The 18836-nt window shown below is 40.3% G+C and overlaps 1 protein-coding gene across 5 annotated transcripts in view; it reads right to left on the bottom strand.

The window, feature by feature from the left end:
- Nucleotides 1–15869, bottom strand: part of scn8ab (sodium channel, voltage gated, type VIII, alpha subunit b) — a 68770-nt gene extending 52901 nt beyond the window's left edge. For 4 of the 5 annotated variants that reach the window (XM_088084154.1, XM_088084159.1, XM_088084149.1 and 1 more), the window contains exons 1-2: nt 14061–14219; nt 9479–9816 (exon numbers count right to left, since the gene is read on the bottom strand). In XM_088084154.1, coding sequence (XP_087940280.1) covers nt 9479–9760 — 282 coding nt within the window. In that variant the 5' untranslated portion in view covers nt 9761–9816; nt 14061–14219. Of the gene's footprint in view, nt 1–9478; nt 9817–14060; nt 14220–15742 lie in introns of those variants that run through there. The other variant, XM_088084156.1, reaches the window with a different exon arrangement.
- Nucleotides 15870–18836: the final 2967 nt, after the last annotated feature.

Here is an 18836-nt window from a genome sequence, read left to right as displayed (position 1 = left end):
GGTTTTGCTCTCCACTACAAATGGAAACAACATATCAACCGTGTAGTGCAGTAGTAGGCTTAGTGCACTACATCTGTTCACATGGATAAACATAGAGTGACTAAGGTGGTGGACAGGCAGTATGGATCCTAAAACACTGGCTATGTAACACAATGCATGGTAAAGTCTTACACATACACACACAAATCACTAAAACATTGATCTGCCTACATAATTACATGATTAAATATACATCCACACCTACTTGGGCATATGCATACATGCATAAACACACAACTCAGCAGCCTCAGCTTCACTGTTAAAAGGACTTATTTGCTGCAAAGCTGGTGAAATGTTCCTAATTCTCCACAGAGCGTACAAGAAAAAGGCACATATGCAAGAATCAGGAGGCAGAATGCAGCTGCAAGGACAGTGTGTGTGTTCCTGTGTGTGTGTGTGTGTGTGTGTGTGTGTGTGTGTGTGTGTGTGTGTGTGTGTGTGTGTGGGGGTGTGGGTGTGTGTGTGTGAGAGTGAGGAGGAGGAGGAGGAGGAATAGTGGAGCAGGGATATGGAGAGGGGCTTGCAGGGGTATGGGACAGCAGCAAAGAGAACTGAAGAGAGAGACAGAGAGAGAGAGAGATGAGGGGGTGGAGGGGGAGTGATGCAGAACAGAAAGCCAGAGATCTGCAGAGGGGAGAGAGCCAAACCTGAGATGGATGGGTAGACGGAGGGGGGAGGAGGAGGAGGAGGAGGAGGAGGAGGAGGACTGGGTAGGCATGCAGCAGAGAGGGAGAGAGAGAAACTGAGACTGAGATGAGGAGGGGGAGACAGAGAAATAAAGAGAGAGAGCTGGGTGAGATCCAAGCAGGGAAACAATAGAGACTAAATCACGGGGAGGGGGAGTTGTGCTCCTCTTAATCATCCCAGGACCCCCAGCCTGACACTGACTGCTCTGTTACTACACAAAACTGACTGTAGATTTGGACTGTAGACCTGTCAGAAGTTGGCAATAAACTTAGCAACAAAATTATTAATAAAAATAATCATTAGACGTGTAATCCAACAAAATTCATCATTTAAGATATAAATAGGGATTTCTTTTTTTTTGGTCCTCATCCTGATACGAGTCATTTAATATTGAATATCTGCCGATACAGAGTCCTGATTCGATACTTCCATTTTCTCAGATAGTAAAGCTGCTCAGTGCACTGAAATGACTTCAAAGTTATTCAAATGCATCCAATGTATAGCCTATGCTTAATAGTTCAAAAGCTCTGCAATGCAATGACAATTAAATCCCTGCACCCAAGCTGTACCCTGTTTTTTGTTTTTTAATTTATCAGTTTTTACAAAAATATACCAATCTTTGAGATAAGACTAGGACATCCCTAAAAAGGCCCAAAATGTGCTGTTTCCTGCCTCTTTTCCATGTTTGATATCATTGCAAATCAAGTACCTCAGGGTTTCAAAACATCATCTAGAGCTTAGGGAAACTGCATTAATCATTATTATATAAGATAAACAATTCATCAATTGAAAGAATTTGAATAATTGTTTGCTGGGGCCCTAAATGACCTTCATAAACAGTAACATACTGCAGACTTTTTGAGGTTTCATGAGCAGACTGGAAAGAGAACATGGCACACATACACTATCAGCTGGATTTTAGCCCGTTCTGTAACGAGCACCTGGTATTGACTAAGTGCATCTTGATTCAATTTGCAGAGGAGCAAAAAATATCAACAGTACATTCACTTTCACAGTGAGCATGGTGAAACTTTGTAATAAAAAAAGCTTAAATCTCATAAGGAACTATAATCTATTATCAATTAGCATCATATCCTCAAATATGTGCTTCTGACTGAGCTCACTGCAGTAATGTCTCATCAAACAGTGAATGACTGCAAACTCATTTCCCTGCATATTATACCATATGAAAAAAATGCGTCACCCCACTTCTTTACCTGTGTGCTGTGCTGCAAAACCCCACTTTCCCCCTCCTTACCCCACCCTCCTTCTTTATACCACCCTGGCTAGCAGTGGAAGCACACTCAACTTCCCCCTCGCCCCCACCACCACCACCCCATCCCTTCCTCACTCAGCCCAGTACAGGAGGATGCTGTGTCATCAGAGACGGAGGACTCAGACAGCACTAAAGCCTGGCTCTCTCTCTAATTTACTACACCCTGAAAAAAAAAAAAAGAATGCTGGCAAGGAGGCAGCGTATGGGAAAGGGGAAAACGGAGAGTAATGGAAGGAGACATACACACAGACATGGTGGGACATAATGTAATGGTGTGTACATTGCTACATGCTGAGACTCGGAGGTTGCTGCTTTAGCCATGAGTTCCCTTTGTGCGCTCAGTAGTCGCTGCAGAAGCCCAAACGGGAATGACTGGTCTGCTGCACACTCCTGTTATAAGACGCTCACCAAAATGCCTCAGTGAGGAGAGTGAAACCTCTGCATCAACCTGAAAGCTGTTCTTTATGCCTATACTGTGCAGCAAAGCAATTCAAGCTGAATCATCTCAACTGCATGTATATCGAACCCCCCCTCCCACACACACACACACACACACACACACACACACGTAAACACAGATGTGTGCACGTGCAAGCTAAAACAGCAGTATGCCCTCCATCCAGCCCGTCCTGCTCTTCCTGTACGACCACGGCAGCTTTAACGTTGCCTAATCACATCAGACATTTGAAAAGCCCAGGCAGTCCTCTCCCCATCACAGGGGAAAACAAGAACTGCAACGCTGCATTTCTCTTCCTCGCCACTGCCCCCTCTTCCTCTCTTTGATGCATGAGTGCTGTGATCAGGTTTCCTGCAGCTGACGGTAACACACACACACACACACACACACACACACACTTAGACACACTCATTGACATACAGTGCAATGGTGAGCGATAGGATGACCGTCGGTCGAGTAGAGGAGACGAGCAGCCTGGAAAGGTGAGGACAGGAACAGCGGAGCGAGAATGGACTCTAACCATGAATAGAGGCACTTCCTCAGGTGTGATAAAGGACAAACGCATTAGTGGAATAGGAAAATGATTGATGTGAATGATAGTAAAATGGAGAGGGGAGATGAGGTCTTAACCTGTGAAGCTTATTGAACTTGCTGACACAGCACACAGATAGGTATGATGAGTTAGCAGATCTAGACTTAGCTGTATGAGGAGAAGTCAGAGGCTGTATTGATACACATGTTTGTGTTAAGTAGTAGCCTATAGATGAACTATCTAGCAGTCTAAATGCCCACAACCCAATGCCTGCCTTTGGAAATTCCCTAAAAGCTTGCCCTTTAGCAAGGCACCATGACTGCACCAGTGGAGCTGCTTGGAAGCCAGAAAATAAAGGGCTTTGGCCGTGATGGGTGTATAACATGGATGTATTATTAGATCCAGGGGTGTAATGTGACAAAGTAATAATCATTTCTTACAGTACTTAAGTATCTTTTGGGAGAATCTGTACTTAACTTGTGTCAATTTTTACTTTTACTCCACTATATTTTCCCTAAGCATTTTAGTTAGTTACTACAAAATAGGGAGAGAGGGAGGGACAGATGGATGAACGACAGAATGGGAGGGAAGGGAAAGTGTATTTGGTTCTTTAAATCCTTTAAGTTGTAAAAAAAAGACCAGTTTTTGTTCAAGTGTAATGCACGTTCCATTTTTAAGGTGGTGCATGTTATGAAGAAATAAAACTTGAATTAATTCTCAGGATTCTGACCGCTTGTTTTGTTGTTAATATAATTTACTTGTACCTTTAATCTCAATACTTAAGTACATTAAATATTATAAAATTCCTTTTGATACTTAAGCACAGTAAATATCAGATACTTTTAGACCTTTACTTGAGTAATATTTTAATATGTGACTTTAAGTTTTCACAAAAACATTTTCTGTTAAGAAATCTGAACTTTTCTATAGCTTTCAGGTACTTCATCCACCATTGACTAGATCCGGGTACAGGACCTTAAGATGGCACCTATAAAGTCCGATGAGATTTGCTAGTCTAACGCATATGCCAATTAAGTTTCTAGCTTCCGGGTTTACTTTATTTATGCGCAGTGGTGTCTCTCCCTCTTATTCTGATGATGTCACAGATTTCTGAATCCCTTTTCTTAGCTTGAGGCAAGCTTTACAAACATAAAACCTCCACTGATCGAAATTTTGCAAACAGGAAGAGTCAAAATTGACCTTGTTTACAGATGTCTCCTTTAGAGCAGTGTTCTATGGGGAAGATGCTTTTTAGGCCGCAGGAGATTTTTTCCACTGCAATACTGCAAGTAGCAACGGGGGGAAATGGTAAGTAGGGCTGAGCTCAACTACCTTCCAAGGTCATGAATATATTTCTTTAAAATCCAAAACATTTTTTGATAATTATTGGGGGAAGCACATTCGTATCCTAATGGATCTCACCCTGAAGGGCTGTTCACACTGAGAACAATTATGCCCTTTTCCACCAAAACATTTGTGCATGTAGGTGGTATTTTAAAACACGGGAAAACCACTAAAACTAGGCAACAAACTCCTTTCCTATTGCCTGTAGGCCAGTGTACAGGGCTCTGCAGTTGACGAGTATACCTCTGTGTGTGTGTGTGTGTGTGTGTGTGTGTGTGTGTGTGTGTTTTGTTTTTGTTTTTGTTTTTTTTGCCTGGTGTGTCGGTGAGGGTGTGACACTGGTTACTTTTTAAAGAAAATCTCTTTCTCATTTGGTGCCGACTAATTTTGAACAATATTCAAGTGCTGCTTAGACAGAAACAGGCAAAACTCTAATCTAATCTAAAATGAAGGTGTTTACCCAGATGTTATATTCCCATCACTGGTGGTGGACTCAGTCATCCACTTGAGATAGAAGGATTTTTAAAATAATATATTTTTAGTTATTCTGATAGTTACCCTTTTTCTTGTGGATGGCCCTTAACACTCATTAGGCATGTTGGCATAACATCCTCAAGTGTACCTGCAGAAATCATTAATTATCCAACAATCATGCCACTGGGATATTGTAACAGCGAAAGGAATAATCTCTCCAATGGCACTTAATACTGGCTAAAATCATTTGGAAATAACATTCACTTCATAAATGACCTCTTTTTTTGTTTTGAGGGTGACCCTGTCAAACTGCTAATATATTTCAAATTATATTATTATATCATATTTCACAACTCTTGCCAAAAACCATTAGCAAAAAATATAAATTGGGATTCCATTTGGGATTCCAAGGTTCTGAACAATTAGGTTATGTAAATTTATATAATATATATGACTGACTTTATGATAAAAAAAAACTTTTTTAAAACAAATGATTTATCAATACTACCATACCCTAATTGAGGAAGAGAGGCGGTTTAACATTGTGATGGATGTCATGTCCGGTTAATTGCATTGTTGCTTACATGAAGTATAAAAAATAGTGCTTTGAAGCTTTGTGCAAAAAGGCAGCATTTATACACTAAAAATATGATGTAAAACTTTGAGACTCTTTATCATAATTTACTGTGTTTACTCATCTGAATGAGATTTCATCTAAGTGTTTGTACATAGAGCCTTGGAAGCCAATCTGTTTTGCTCAAATCACAATGCATCCTCATACCTAAAACTACAGAATAGGTTTGTTGCCAATGAGTCCCAAGAACAGCATATACGACTGTCCAATATTGCCTGTTGGCGCACATACAGTCTTACTTTTCAGCCTGTGGTTAATGATGTGAAGCAGCTGCAGTTAACACAACAAAAATTACATGTTTAGGTTAAGGAAAATGATCATGGTTTGGGTTAAACTTAATACGTTTGTTACACTTACTTTTGGTTTTACACAGGACACTAACACCAGTCTCCTGGGTGAAAGTCCTTTGTTTATGGTTAGGGGGTTAGGGTTAGACTTCCCTGAGTTTCTTCTTTGCTCCTGTCATAATTATTATGGTTGCTAGAGGCTGCCGCCTAACAACAAACATGGATATGGGTGGTAGTAAGTTGCTTGCACAGATGACTTTAAAGGCTGGAAGAATAATAAGACAAGAATGCATCTCTCCCTGTGGCCACCACAGAACCAGGGCTTTGGATCAATAGCTCACAAAAGGCACATACATTTGATATTTTCATCCGCCCTTCGTGGGAGTGCTGCTGGCTGAGATTGCCAGTCCTGCTGACTGGGCTTCTCGCTGCTGTACAGGCCGCAGATTCTCTTACACATTATCACTGCCACCACACAGGAGACTGGCTACTCCACATGTCTGCACAGCTGGAGACATTACAGCATACTCCTGCCCTTTTCTCTCCACTTCCTGTCCTCTCCTGCCGTCTTCTGCCTTCACTCGTCAGTCTTCTTTCGCTAGTGCAGAGCTATAATGTAAGGGTACAGCCAAGCTAGAGTTTGAGTGGCGTGGGACTGAGGCCTTACATGCCTTGAAGTCTCTGACTAATAAAATGCATAATTTGGAAAGAAAATAGCATGATTGGGGTTTATGGCACCTGAAAAAAATATCTGACTGTGTGACATGTCTGAGGTGAGCAATCGCAATATGATCTTGAATAATAACACTGATTTGACCTTCAACGCTGTTATGTAATAACATTTTGAGATGTGATTTTTGGATGTGCTTATCTCTCTTAAATCTCCCAATAACACTGTGAAAAAACGAATTTGAAATATGGAAAACACTGGAAGATTAGGTCTGATAAAAACAGGGTTGCCGCATATAAAAAGGTTGAGAGAAATAACACAGATTGCCATGTTGCAGGAAATTTTTCAAAATACACATACAATGTTGCTCTGTCATAAGCTTAGCTGTGGTTTAAGGTGTGGGATGGGTTCAAATCTGAGATGTCTGTCAAGTCACATGATCATTTAAACCCCACTCCTTTACTCTAAGAAGCAGCAATTTAAACTGCACTGGTGTAGTTTAATCACTGTGTCTCAGGTTTAACTAAAACCTGCTGGAGACATAATTTAGCTCAGGTTTAAGGTCATAATGTTCAATATAAGGACAGATACAAAATAAAATTTCAAATATTTTACTGTGTTTTTTTAAGTGGCAAACTTATACAATTGTGCAATTACTTTTAAAAAGGTGTTGCTTCTTCATTTCATTGTTGATGCCAGAAAAAAAGGTTCATGTTTATCTGATAAACAGAAGTCATTAGTTACCGTAACAGAAGGCCACAAGTGTAGCGCCCCCAGTGACGACATGTGATCAGTGTACCAGGAATGCATAGGTCACAGAAACAAATAATCATGTATGTGTATTTGTCTCATATTTGCAGGGAGATAGCGTCTTAATGTTATTCCTAGGTAAAATTGGTCAAGGATGAGAGTTTCAATAATTGCGCATCAGTCGCATAAAATGTTGTTGTTGTTGTTGTTTTGAACAAAAACAATTTAAATTCCTTTGGAATAATAAACCTGGTGAGATTAAAGGACAATACATATATAACTTACATGATAATGATGGATTAAATCTAAAACCCATCGCAACAATGAATTTATCCCAACAAGCATCCTGGATGAATTATATTTGCCATAAAAGTCTCTGGATTACAAGTCAAAACGCATCTTCTGATACTTGGTCCTTGACAGCTCACTCTTCCCCTTTTATCAGCTAAAATCTCACCACTGTGAATGGCTGTTTAAAGTAATATTAGTGAATCTCTCCCTATTTTAAAGATGCATTGAAGGCTTGGTTGAGATTCCAGTATTCCAGTATTATTCAGACACCTCAGAAGATATCCAAAATCAAGTACTCTGGATGAACTTAGGGCTGTTAACATATGGGAAGCCCTTCAGAGAAATGGAATTGTTTTTAGAAACAGTCCATACAAAACAGCATGTGTGATTTCTCCTTACCTTGCTTATCTTGGAGAAATTATCCCACTGAATGTGTGAAGTGAATTACTTTATTATTTATGACGACTGAATCGCCAGGTAAAATCATAATTCAAAATAACAAAGATCAAAACCAGACATTAGCTTAGAAAGTGTCAACCTCTAAAGTCTGTCCGGACAAATCAGCAACTGCAACTTAAGTAATAATAATAAGTTTTATGAATGTACTTCCCAATGTATTATCCACATTTGTCTTCTTAAACACTTAGTGTTTTTGGTTATAAAAACTTAGCTCTTAGTTCTTTACCTTGTTGGTCGTGTATCCCACCACACAGCAGCTTTTGGGCATTTCTCAGTTGTTTGTGAGCAGACCAAAGTGACAAAGATGCAATTATTTTCCCCTCCAGTGTGGGTGGGGCTTATTTTCACTCTCTCTCTGAAAGTTGCAAGTTTGGGCCAACAGGTCAAACTTTGCCACTGAACATTTTTTTAAACTTACACTTTGAAGTATAATATAGCGGGTTCTGGCTAAAAACTGTCCCACAGTCATAAATGCAATAATTCTGTTAGATAGATCATTGTTTTTATCTGCTCAGTCAAAAAATAAATCTGAATATAAATTTCCTTAAAAAATTGCAAAGGCAATCACTCAAAAATGAATTGCTCAAAATCACAACAAAGTAGGACAACATGACATGAAATGGGAAAAAATGTTCTAGTAAAGAGAGGGAGTACAGAAAACTCTGAATATGCTTGACCTGTCATAAGTATATTACAGTTTTTAAATGCACAGGTACAACCGACTAAATTATCTAAACTAATTGAGGGGATCCTATTTAACTTATTTTGCCTTTTCCAATTTATTTTCTTTTTGGTTTATTTTTGTCATTTCATTGCTGTAAAAAGCAATATATCACATAATATTGCAGCAATACAGATAAAATGATGATAACAATGATAATTACACTGCCCCAGTGCATGCTGGGACATAGCACCAGTGATCTGAAAGTATATTTTGTCACAATAGAATTGAATTAGCTGTAGTATCGATGGCACATAAACATCACGGTTTATATGTCCTCTCCTCCTGCTGTTGCATCATCTTTACCGTGCATTAACACAGATCATAATCAACACTGCAGAAACCTTTGAGAACCACCACTGCCACAGCACTGCATTTCACAACAACCCTGCAGTGTTGCAGGAGCAGAGCCACTACGTCCCTCTGCCTCTGCTTCGTTTGTACAGGTTTACTAAAAAAAAATCACAGGCCCTGTATGATTTAATAATGCAGCGACTGTCTCTAGGCCCCTGCAGCAGCGACTAAAAAGTGCTCAAAAGCTCTTAAATGTCTCAAGGTCATCTTTGCTATTATTATATGCTGATCTCAGTAGCAAATACAATAACTTACACTCTGAATTAATTGCTATGAAACCTGAATCTGTAATGACAGTGAATTTCATGTGTAAGTTTAGTATACAAGGCAATTACACATGAGAAAAAAAACAAAGACCAAGCTCATTTAAAGGTTCAACTCAACAGCTGATAATATTACATCTCACTATCTGTAAACCTTAAACTACCTAAAGCAAATTCTCCTTCATTTGAGTATTTGGGTGGAAAAGTGGGTGGAGCATTTGGCTTGTGTGACAAACTCACTTTCGTGTTTAGGTAGTATGGATCCAAATCCTCCAGCGGTGTGCCCGACATTCCATCAGGAACATCGCCGTAGATGAACGGCAGGCTCTTCCCAGCCTCCAGGTCACTGTTGGGCTTGGGTTCATTCTCGTCGGACGTGTCGCGGTGACTACTGTCCGATCTGGGCTTGGGTGGCTTCTTGTTCTTCTCGTCATTGATGCGCTTCTCGATGTTAGCGAGCGACTCCGGGGTGAATTTCTTGAAGCTGTCAGGTCCTGGGGGTGCAATAAGGGGTGCGGCCATGTTTTCATCCTGCAGCTATTTCCTCTTTATTTGTTTTCCATCCCAGACATCCAGCTCTGAGAGGGAGAGAGGGACACAGAGAGAGAACGTAAAGAAGAGTGGGCATAAGGTGCTGATCTAAGAGGAAAGTCATGGATGAAATGAAATGAAAAAAAGAAGAAACACATTTTAATATAATGTCTATTTTTTTTTAATTATCAGTGTGATTTTATGGAAAACAAAGGGTTGTGGTTAAACTGGTTAACATATTGATATATCAGACCAGTTGTTTTGCATCCCTCCTCAGTGCCAGTGTTTCTTAAAGCCTTGCAGATGGAATTTTCTAGTTCTGCCAGGGAACGCAAACAAAGCAAAATAAAGCTGAAAAAGTGCACACATTTGGAACGTGGGCCAGTAGGCACTATTTCTGCTCTCTCCATCAACCTTAATGACTAAAGCACTGATCCTGGATCCCTGAGAGCTAGACTCAGGTACCCAGCACAAACAAGAAACAGCACTGAAGTCCCTTCTGCGCTCACCTTTGTGACCCCAACAACAAGGAAATGTGACATGTTGCTGTTTGTGTGTTATTGCTCAGAAATGATGGACTCTTAATCCCACCAGAAAGTCATCTGCCTGACTTTTCCCTTCACAGATTTCTTTCTCAGGACATTCTCTTTGTATCTAACCATTGCAAAATGCAGCATTTGGAGTTCTGGTGATGATATTAAGAATGAATGAATGTGATGTGAATGTAGCATTGCTGGTCTCCCTGTGAAAAGACATTTAGGTCTGCAGCAGCTTTGAACACGTTACTTTAGCTTGGATGTCTCTCTGATTGAGTCCAAACTGCTCTCATCGACAATACATATAAAATAGTGGTAAAGTGGCTACCAGCACCCACCGTCACACAAGCCTATTACATGCTACAGAACCTGATCTGTGCAAAAGGACAAGGAGCCAAACAATCTTAATGCCAACCAAATAAAAACAATACAAAACACAGCAAGAGGCCTTGATATACATATAACTTCTCATGAAGTTCTTATATTGAATATGCAACACTAGACTCTGCACTGTCACATACATCTATCACTTACGTCTGTTTGGTTCGAGTTAACTTCTGCCATGTACTTATCATTGATCTAAAGTACTGATAAAGTAAGTAATATGAGACCAAATATATTTGATTTATCATAATATCGTAAGTGCCTTCTTTCCCTGTTTTAAAAGGCTACATGGCTACATTGCAGAATGGGGATGTAATTTTCTGAACTTAACAGACTGTTTTACCTGTTCTACTATTTGCCTTTTCCCATTCAGTCTATATTTTGTGAAAGCACCGATAATCAATCCTACAAATTTCATCACAATATCAATATTGAGGTATTTGGTCAAAAAAGATTATGATATTTGATTTTCTCCAAATCAACCAGCCCATAATGTGGGGGGGGGTGGATGGGTTCAGTATATTGCATAATCATGTTGTTATGTTATTTCATTTATTTTCTGTGACATATCCATCCACCTGCTCACTTTTTGGATTTGAGGAAAATTCAAACCTTTTAGAAAAAATTGTCACCTGTCCCATGTCTGTCTTATGTAACAGGCCACAGTGTTCATGTCCTACACCCTTTAACTGATAATTAAGCATTCCAAACTGTCCAAAGTGCCGTGAGAAAGTCCAGACTAGAAATTATTCAACCTCTGGGGCTCTGACTCGCTGTTTAAATAGTAAGGTTGTAATAACATTATCAGCTGCATCTCTCTCCTACAACAGATACATTTTTCCCCTCTCCGATTGGCTCGTTGCCATGCTGTTTGACACAACATTTTGACAGTCAAGTCACAGTTCAGGCTATCAAAGACAAAATCAGACAGTTTGTGCAAAATTCATGGAGACAACGACAAAGGGTACAGACCTGGAAATAAATCAGAAATAAATCAGTAGAAATCCACAGGCGGATATAGATCCAACAAGCCAGTATCTTGGAGGAAATAAAAAAAAAAAGCACAGCCAACCAGGAGAGGGATGAAGTCCGATTCAAGTAACTCAACCTCGGCACAACCTCCAAGTCTCCTTCCACCAATGCTACATCAATTGATCTGCCGTCAAGGTGATTCAAACCGGGATGCAATAGCATGACCAGCAGTGCATGTGCACATGTTATACACGACGCGGAGATGATCCTGAACACAGGCAAACTGCAGGGCGACCGCGGGAAACTGCCCGAAAATGCTGCAGATGATGCTCAGTGGTGTCCTGTAACTCACTAGGTCATATGTGAAACACGATCAGAAACGCAACACGTTTTAATTCATTTTGTTAAAAAAAAAACTGCTCGGATCACTTTTTAAATCAATTCTATATGCGCACAATAGGCACCAAAATGCGCGCAGCCTCTCTCGGTTCTGTTAAATCCGTTATGAGTCAAGTGAGTCCGGAAATTGACGGATGACAGTAAAAATTAAAAACTCCTGTAGCCTCGTTTGCCTCCCAAGAAAACGAAAATCTCGTTTCGTCCGGCTCAGCGGCGTTTAGCAAATGCTCCTACGCTGCGTCCTCTGCGCGGAGCAAAGACATCCAAACGCACCAAAGCCTCCGTCCCGTCACCTGGAAAAAGCTTAATATTGCGCTCTCTGCACTGTGATAATGACCTGACATCTGATGGAGCAAACCGGACACGGCGGCGACACAGTGCGAGTGAGGAGGAGGCGCACGGGGCACTTGCATCTAAGTCACATGAGCCGGTAAAAAAAAGATACCTTCCACATCCCTTATTTCCTGCAGTGATGTCTAAATGTTGCCTGTCACTAAATGTAAGTCCAAATCCACAGCATCACTGAGGATAGGTGTGCCCAACAGGCCCAAGTCCAGCATTTCTGGGAGGATAACTTGGCAGCCAAATAGTAAGGAGGCCCCTCATATCCTGTACGGGTGGGGGCCACTTCATGTCTGAGCTGAGACAATTTCAGGTAAAGTTATGACGTCCTGACTGGAAATTTTGATGAGTTATAATAATTCAGGTTTTAAAAAAGAAAAAAACACCTCAAAAGGACGGATGAGGGATACGTAAAGACGTGAATTATGAGGCACGGGACGTTGGGCCACTGTGAGATAAACAGAAAAAGACAACCTCTAGTCGGAGAACTTTCTCCCTGTGTGGGATGAAGACCCCCCCCCCCCCGCTCCCCTTCACATTGCATGTCTTATGTGAGCGCCATTCATCGCCTGAGAGTGCATTTTAGCCTGTGTAGTCTCCAGAGAAGTCCACTGTTTAAACACCGAGGCGCGCCGTTTGTCCTATAGGGCCAAAGCCTAAAATGCTGCAGTGTGGGTTATTGCTGCTATAGGCTCTAACTAACAAACTCAGAGTGGGTCAGTTGAATGCACGAGCCGTGTCCCGACAACAACACATCCCTGGCCTCAACTCAAAGCAGACCCGCAGCATCCGCATCATATCACATGTTAAAAAAAATGATTTATTTACAGCAAAAAGAGAGAGAGAGAGAGAGAGAGAGAGAGAGAGAGAGAGAGGGAGAGAAACTAAAACGGCCTTAAGGCTGTACCACACCCGTATAATATCTCGGCGACAGACTTCTTATGGTGCAGGTTTATAAGCTGCAGAATAACAACATGATGGGGAAATTTGGGGGAGACTGCGCGAAAAGACCAGAAAAGGGTGCCGCGGCCCCTTTGAGGACTGCCAAACTAAAGACGCACCTTCCTCCTCACGCAATACAGTCTCCAAAGAGATTGCAAGAGGGAGGGGGGCGCAGAGGTGGAGTGTGGGGGTGGGGGTAGTGGTGTGGGGGGGATAAAACTATCACAGTTATAAAATACTGATAGCGAGGAGATTGCAACCTAAAATGATTCTGCAAGCGACGCATTTTTTTCGTGCACTTGGAGCATGCAGGCGAGTTATTGTGGGCACTCAGAGAAGTTTGACGTGATCTCACTTGTGTATCCCATATGCGTATGTTTCACATTCTGACACAGTGAAATGTCATCCCATCCAGCGGCAGGCCAACACCCCAAATAACCTGCCGTCTCCCTGTTTTCTACCGCGCCGCGTCACAATTCCGTGATTACCCCTTCCAAAAAAAAAAAAAAATCACATCTCATCTTCCTCGATAACCGGCACCTCGCTTACATATCTGTCCATGTACTGGCAAGGAGCCCTCCACAGACTGCTCGGAAAAGATGCTGAGAGAGGGACCGCTCTGCGGCACTGGGATGCAGTCAGTCGACAAAGTAGGACTGCGATCCATCCCGCGACACGAAATACCAGACAAAGCAGAAAACAGATTGTCTACTTACTTTTTCTCGCATTAACAGAAATCCAGACAGCTGTCACTGATCTGCAGATGTAGAAAAGAGTCGAGAGTAACTGCGGCTGTCGCCATATTGTTGCTGCTATCTTCCTTCCCAGTGCGTGCGGCTACCCTGCATAATTGATGACTCTCAGCAAATTGTTAGGGAGCGTCGGTAAATGCCTTTAGTTTCAATAACGGACAAGAGACCGCAGCATCGTAAGCAGAAAAAAAAAACACTGTTCATGTAACAGCAGTCCGTGATATTCTGGATGGGAATGGTATTGCGATTGGCAACATATTTGTTTTCATCTGGATGTGCTATGAGAACAACGTAGGTGCGTAATAGATATTATTAGGAGAATCAGACCTGGAAGTTCTAAGACATATTTAAAACAACTGAGCTTTTTCATAAGAGTTTATTTATGGCACCTTAACATCTTGACCCATTCTTGCAATACCTTTACTTAAGTTAGATGCGAGATTTCTGAGATTTTGTGTCAAAATAATAATAATTTGACACCAGAGCTCCAAGTGTAGTATCAAAAATAATTAATTCAAAAGTTATTTTTATTTATAATATAAACCAGTGAGGCAGTTTAGTCAAGATGCATTGTTTATTCTTGATTAAAACCACCAGAGTTAAGTGGACCTATAATCAATACCAGTGTGGGACGGTTAAGGTAAACCAATTGTGAACCATGTACACCTACATTTTTATCTTGCCTTAACTTTAATGGCTGCATTTGTTACACAGATTTGTGTAAAATTGATTGTTTATATGCCGTTCTTCCAGGAGACAGTTTGATTTACCAGAGTGGGAAAAGCAGGTGTTAGTAATATAATTATGGTTTTGTTCTATCAAGTGTCAGAGTAAGCCATGATAGTGTGATAGTGCACCAGTGTCCAGCATAACACCAAGATCCGCAAACTGAAGCCTAAATGGAATTTGCTAATCATTCATTGTAATTTATAAAATGTATTGTTCCAGTCCTTAATTATGATTGGCTGAGCTATGTTTATAGCCGTTGTAAAATATTCTATAAACATGTGGCTGTAATTAGGTTACATTACAGTTTCAGTATTACTGCGCCAAATAGTCACCTATTGTCATATGGGACACAAAGGTTAAGAGGGCAACTGCCAACTGATGAACCATTGACCATCTACCAGGACGACAACGGTCAGAAGTACACAACATTATCATTAAATGAATGCACACAAAAAAAGGCGCAGTTAGGGAAAGAGCCAAGGGGGGTTTATGTTTGAGCAATTGGAGAACCTACTGTGTCACTAATTTGTAAGATAAATACTTGTGTGTGTGTGTGTGTGTGTGTGTGTATATATAAATATTGCTGTGCAGTCCACTGACCTTTTATGAACCAAACCAATGATCTATCTAAGTTAACAGTGTAACTTAAACTAGCCAGTTGCACATTTTTATTTGTACCCTATTATTTTTACTTTTCTTTAGCTATTCTGTCATTAGCTTGTGGTGTTATTTTTGTTACAGTGTAGCCTGGTTACACAACAACTAACTGGGCGATTGAAAGTTAGCGTATTAGTTGCCAATGATTGTTATGTAATTGATTTTTACTAGGGCTGAGTATCGGTACTCGATACCTTTAAAGTATGGACCAAAATAACTCAGTACCAAGTAATACTGAAAATTCTTAAGTTAAGCGATACCTGCATTTAATCCTTTTGCGCCAAGGATCTTATCCCACATCATCGTGACTCCCCGCCAGATCGACAAACTTTCTGTTGCTGCAGTGTCCAGAGCTGCTGTTCACAAGGAATGGCCAATTCAATGTCTGAAATGAAAAATTAAACAAAGAGGTGTTCATGAGAGCAGCTATGTCCAAGTATTCTCTTCCTGTTTACAACAGCTGTAGACGTATGCAACTGACAGAACTACATTTCTTGGCAGAAGAATGATTATTTTCTATCAATAACTTATTGTATTTTCAGTTACTGTATTTTTATTTTATGAAACATTGCCAGATATAGGTGGTAATCATTTTTAGACAGCATTAAGCCCCTTATGGCCGTGGTTTATTACTTAAAACCACAGCGTCTTGTCACGTATTGCTTAAATCTACACCTGTGCTCATTTTTTCTCTGTAAATCCAGCAACCAAAATTTTAACTTCTTCTGCATGCATATTAAAAGCATCATATACTAAAACCCCTGTGGACAACAAATTAAGATAAAAATATTCTGGTACTTTTCTGAAGCATTATGATGGTTGTGGACCCAATTCTATAAATGCATGTCCTCCATGCATGCACTTATGTTCACACCATGTGGCCTTAAACAGACAGACATAAAGATTTGTATATGGGTCACTCAGCAGACGGTGTGTGACTGTATGTACATTATAGAGTGGTTTTTGTATTATAAATGTTATATAATGCCGTGTGCAGCAGGAGAAAGCTCTCTGTGTTTGTTTGCAGTTTTTAGAGTACAAACGTGCACACACTGCTCACAGTCTGTAATATAGTCCCCAGACTGATCAGGCGGACCTCTCTGTCAGCGGCTTGCATGCGCGCGCCCGAGCAAGCATCTGACGGGAGCGAGCGCTCACCTCGGGTCACAGCTGCAAGAGTCAACATCCCAAACGGACTTTCTGGGGTTACCTGGCATGTGTCTACAGGCATTGATAGACCAGGTCAAGATACCTGATAGCACGCAGGCCTACGTATATATTTTGTAATCCCAACTGTGTTAATTAACATCCCCGTGTTGTTAATTGGAGGCGTGTTACTGTCCTGTTAAAGCACAATCAAGCCGCAGGCAGCCTTTGATGTTGATATTTGGTATTAAGGTGATGTTGATATGCTGTAGGGGTCGACTCATAGTGGTTATATATGGCCAATACCAATACCGATTATTAGTAGTTAATGAAACCAATAACCGTTATTTGGAACTGATATGCATTTACAATAAAAAATAAAATATTTCTGTCAATATTTAGAATTTGGAATATAACAAACTCCAACACAAAACCTTTGTTTAAATGCCTTTAGTAAATGTTTAATGAAAACTAAAACGTTCAGGTTCCCAGCAATTTTTTTTTTTTTTTTTATAAAGTCAAGTGAAAATCTAAATTTTAAAAAAAATGAATACATCCAAATAGCTCCCTGAGGTTTTACAAAGGAAAAGTTCCTCCCATGCTGACTCTTTTTTTGCATTTTTTAATTAATCAGTTTTATCACCCATCATTACAATGACAAGCCGATACAGATAATCGGCAAAATGCCAAATATCGGCCCCAATAATCGTCCGGGCAGATAATCTGTTGACCCCTAATTTGCTGTATATTATTGATAATGAAAGTCATATTTGGTTCGTAACACGTGTATCAACAGGACCTTTAAATGACTACTGTTGCCTGAAGTTTTCCTTTGTTAGCAATGATAGTATCGTAACTGAAATTTCCATCACTGGTGAGGACTGTATACATTATCAGCAATACTGACCTGATGTATGCATATTTCATTTCCTATGTCTTTCAGACCACACACCTATCCGTGATATATGCTATAATTGGGTGTACTGTATTACTGTGCTGTATCAACGAAAAATCTTTCACTAAAGAGTTAAATCTACATCCTGTCTCTTGTCTGTCCTGTCTGTGGCCCTTTGTCTAAAGCCTTTACGCTTCAGAGTGCAGAGTTGGAGGATTTTATAGGGGTGTTTTAAATCTGACCCAACAATGTCTCTATCTGGTGGACATTTTAAGAACTGCAGCTTCAGGTCTGCAGGAAATCAAAAGGCTGGCATTGTTTTTTCAGCTACTTTGCATTTTAGTATTTTAGTGCATTTCAGTACAAACAATGAACATACTTAAGATTATGACCCCATTTCCATTCATCTTTAGGCCTACATAGTGTGCTGTAGAGTGGACAAAGAAACATCAGACTTAATGTAAGACTATAGACACAGACTGTAGCCTGAAACTGTCTCTGGATTGCCCAAATCTGAGTTTAGGGGACAAGGTTTCTATGCTTCTTTGCATACAGCATTGCATCAACACGCCCTGGACCCTGATAGGCGATTAAAAATGGATGTAAAAAATTCTGAAACAATATGTTTTATGTCTACAAGACAAAGGGATTGAGGCTGAGATCTAACTGCTGACTTTGCCAAATGTACCTCAAATGAACTTTCCCACTTTGATTAGAGAGAAGTGCACAGGACTGGTTTAAAGTACAGTAGAAGTACATAGCACCAGGTAAATAGTAATACAGTGACATTTTTTTTGTTTTGTTTTTGGCTCTGTACTAATTTATTAGTCCAGCTAATTGTGTTTGAAATGAAAATAAAACTGAAATAAGTGGATCCTGAGATTCTTTTTAAAAAACAGTTGTTTCAAAGGGTCAGGAATGAACTGTCAAACTCAACTTTTAAACCCACATGGACAAGGACTCACAGAATAATTGCAGAAACATCTACAGTTAAATGACAAATGAGCAAACTTTGTTCTTAGATGAAGACCGTAAAGTCGAAATCTCCAGAACAACCGAGTAAATTGACCTTGAGTTGAGATTGTTTATCATATGATTATGAGGCCTGAGTGCCAACTTTATTGGCACTCAGGCCTTTATTGGCAACTTTATTTATTATTAAATAATAAACATGTGGTCATGTGGGTACTCGGTCTGGGTGCTGACCATGACACACACAGATTGTGTCCAATCCAGCTGTCCCTCAGATGCTCGATTGGACTGGAATCTCGGGGTATTGGAGGCAAGGTCGACACCTTGAGCTGTTTGTCACG

Source organism: Plectropomus leopardus, chromosome 2 (genome assembly GCF_026936395.1).
Source record: "Plectropomus leopardus strain MGB_pleo_1.0 chromosome 2, ASM2693639v1, whole genome shotgun sequence".
NCBI lineage: Eukaryota > Metazoa > Chordata > Actinopteri > Perciformes > Serranidae > Plectropomus > Plectropomus leopardus.
Note: the sequence above shows the minus strand (reverse complement) of the source record. Positions and strands in the feature narration are given on the sequence as shown.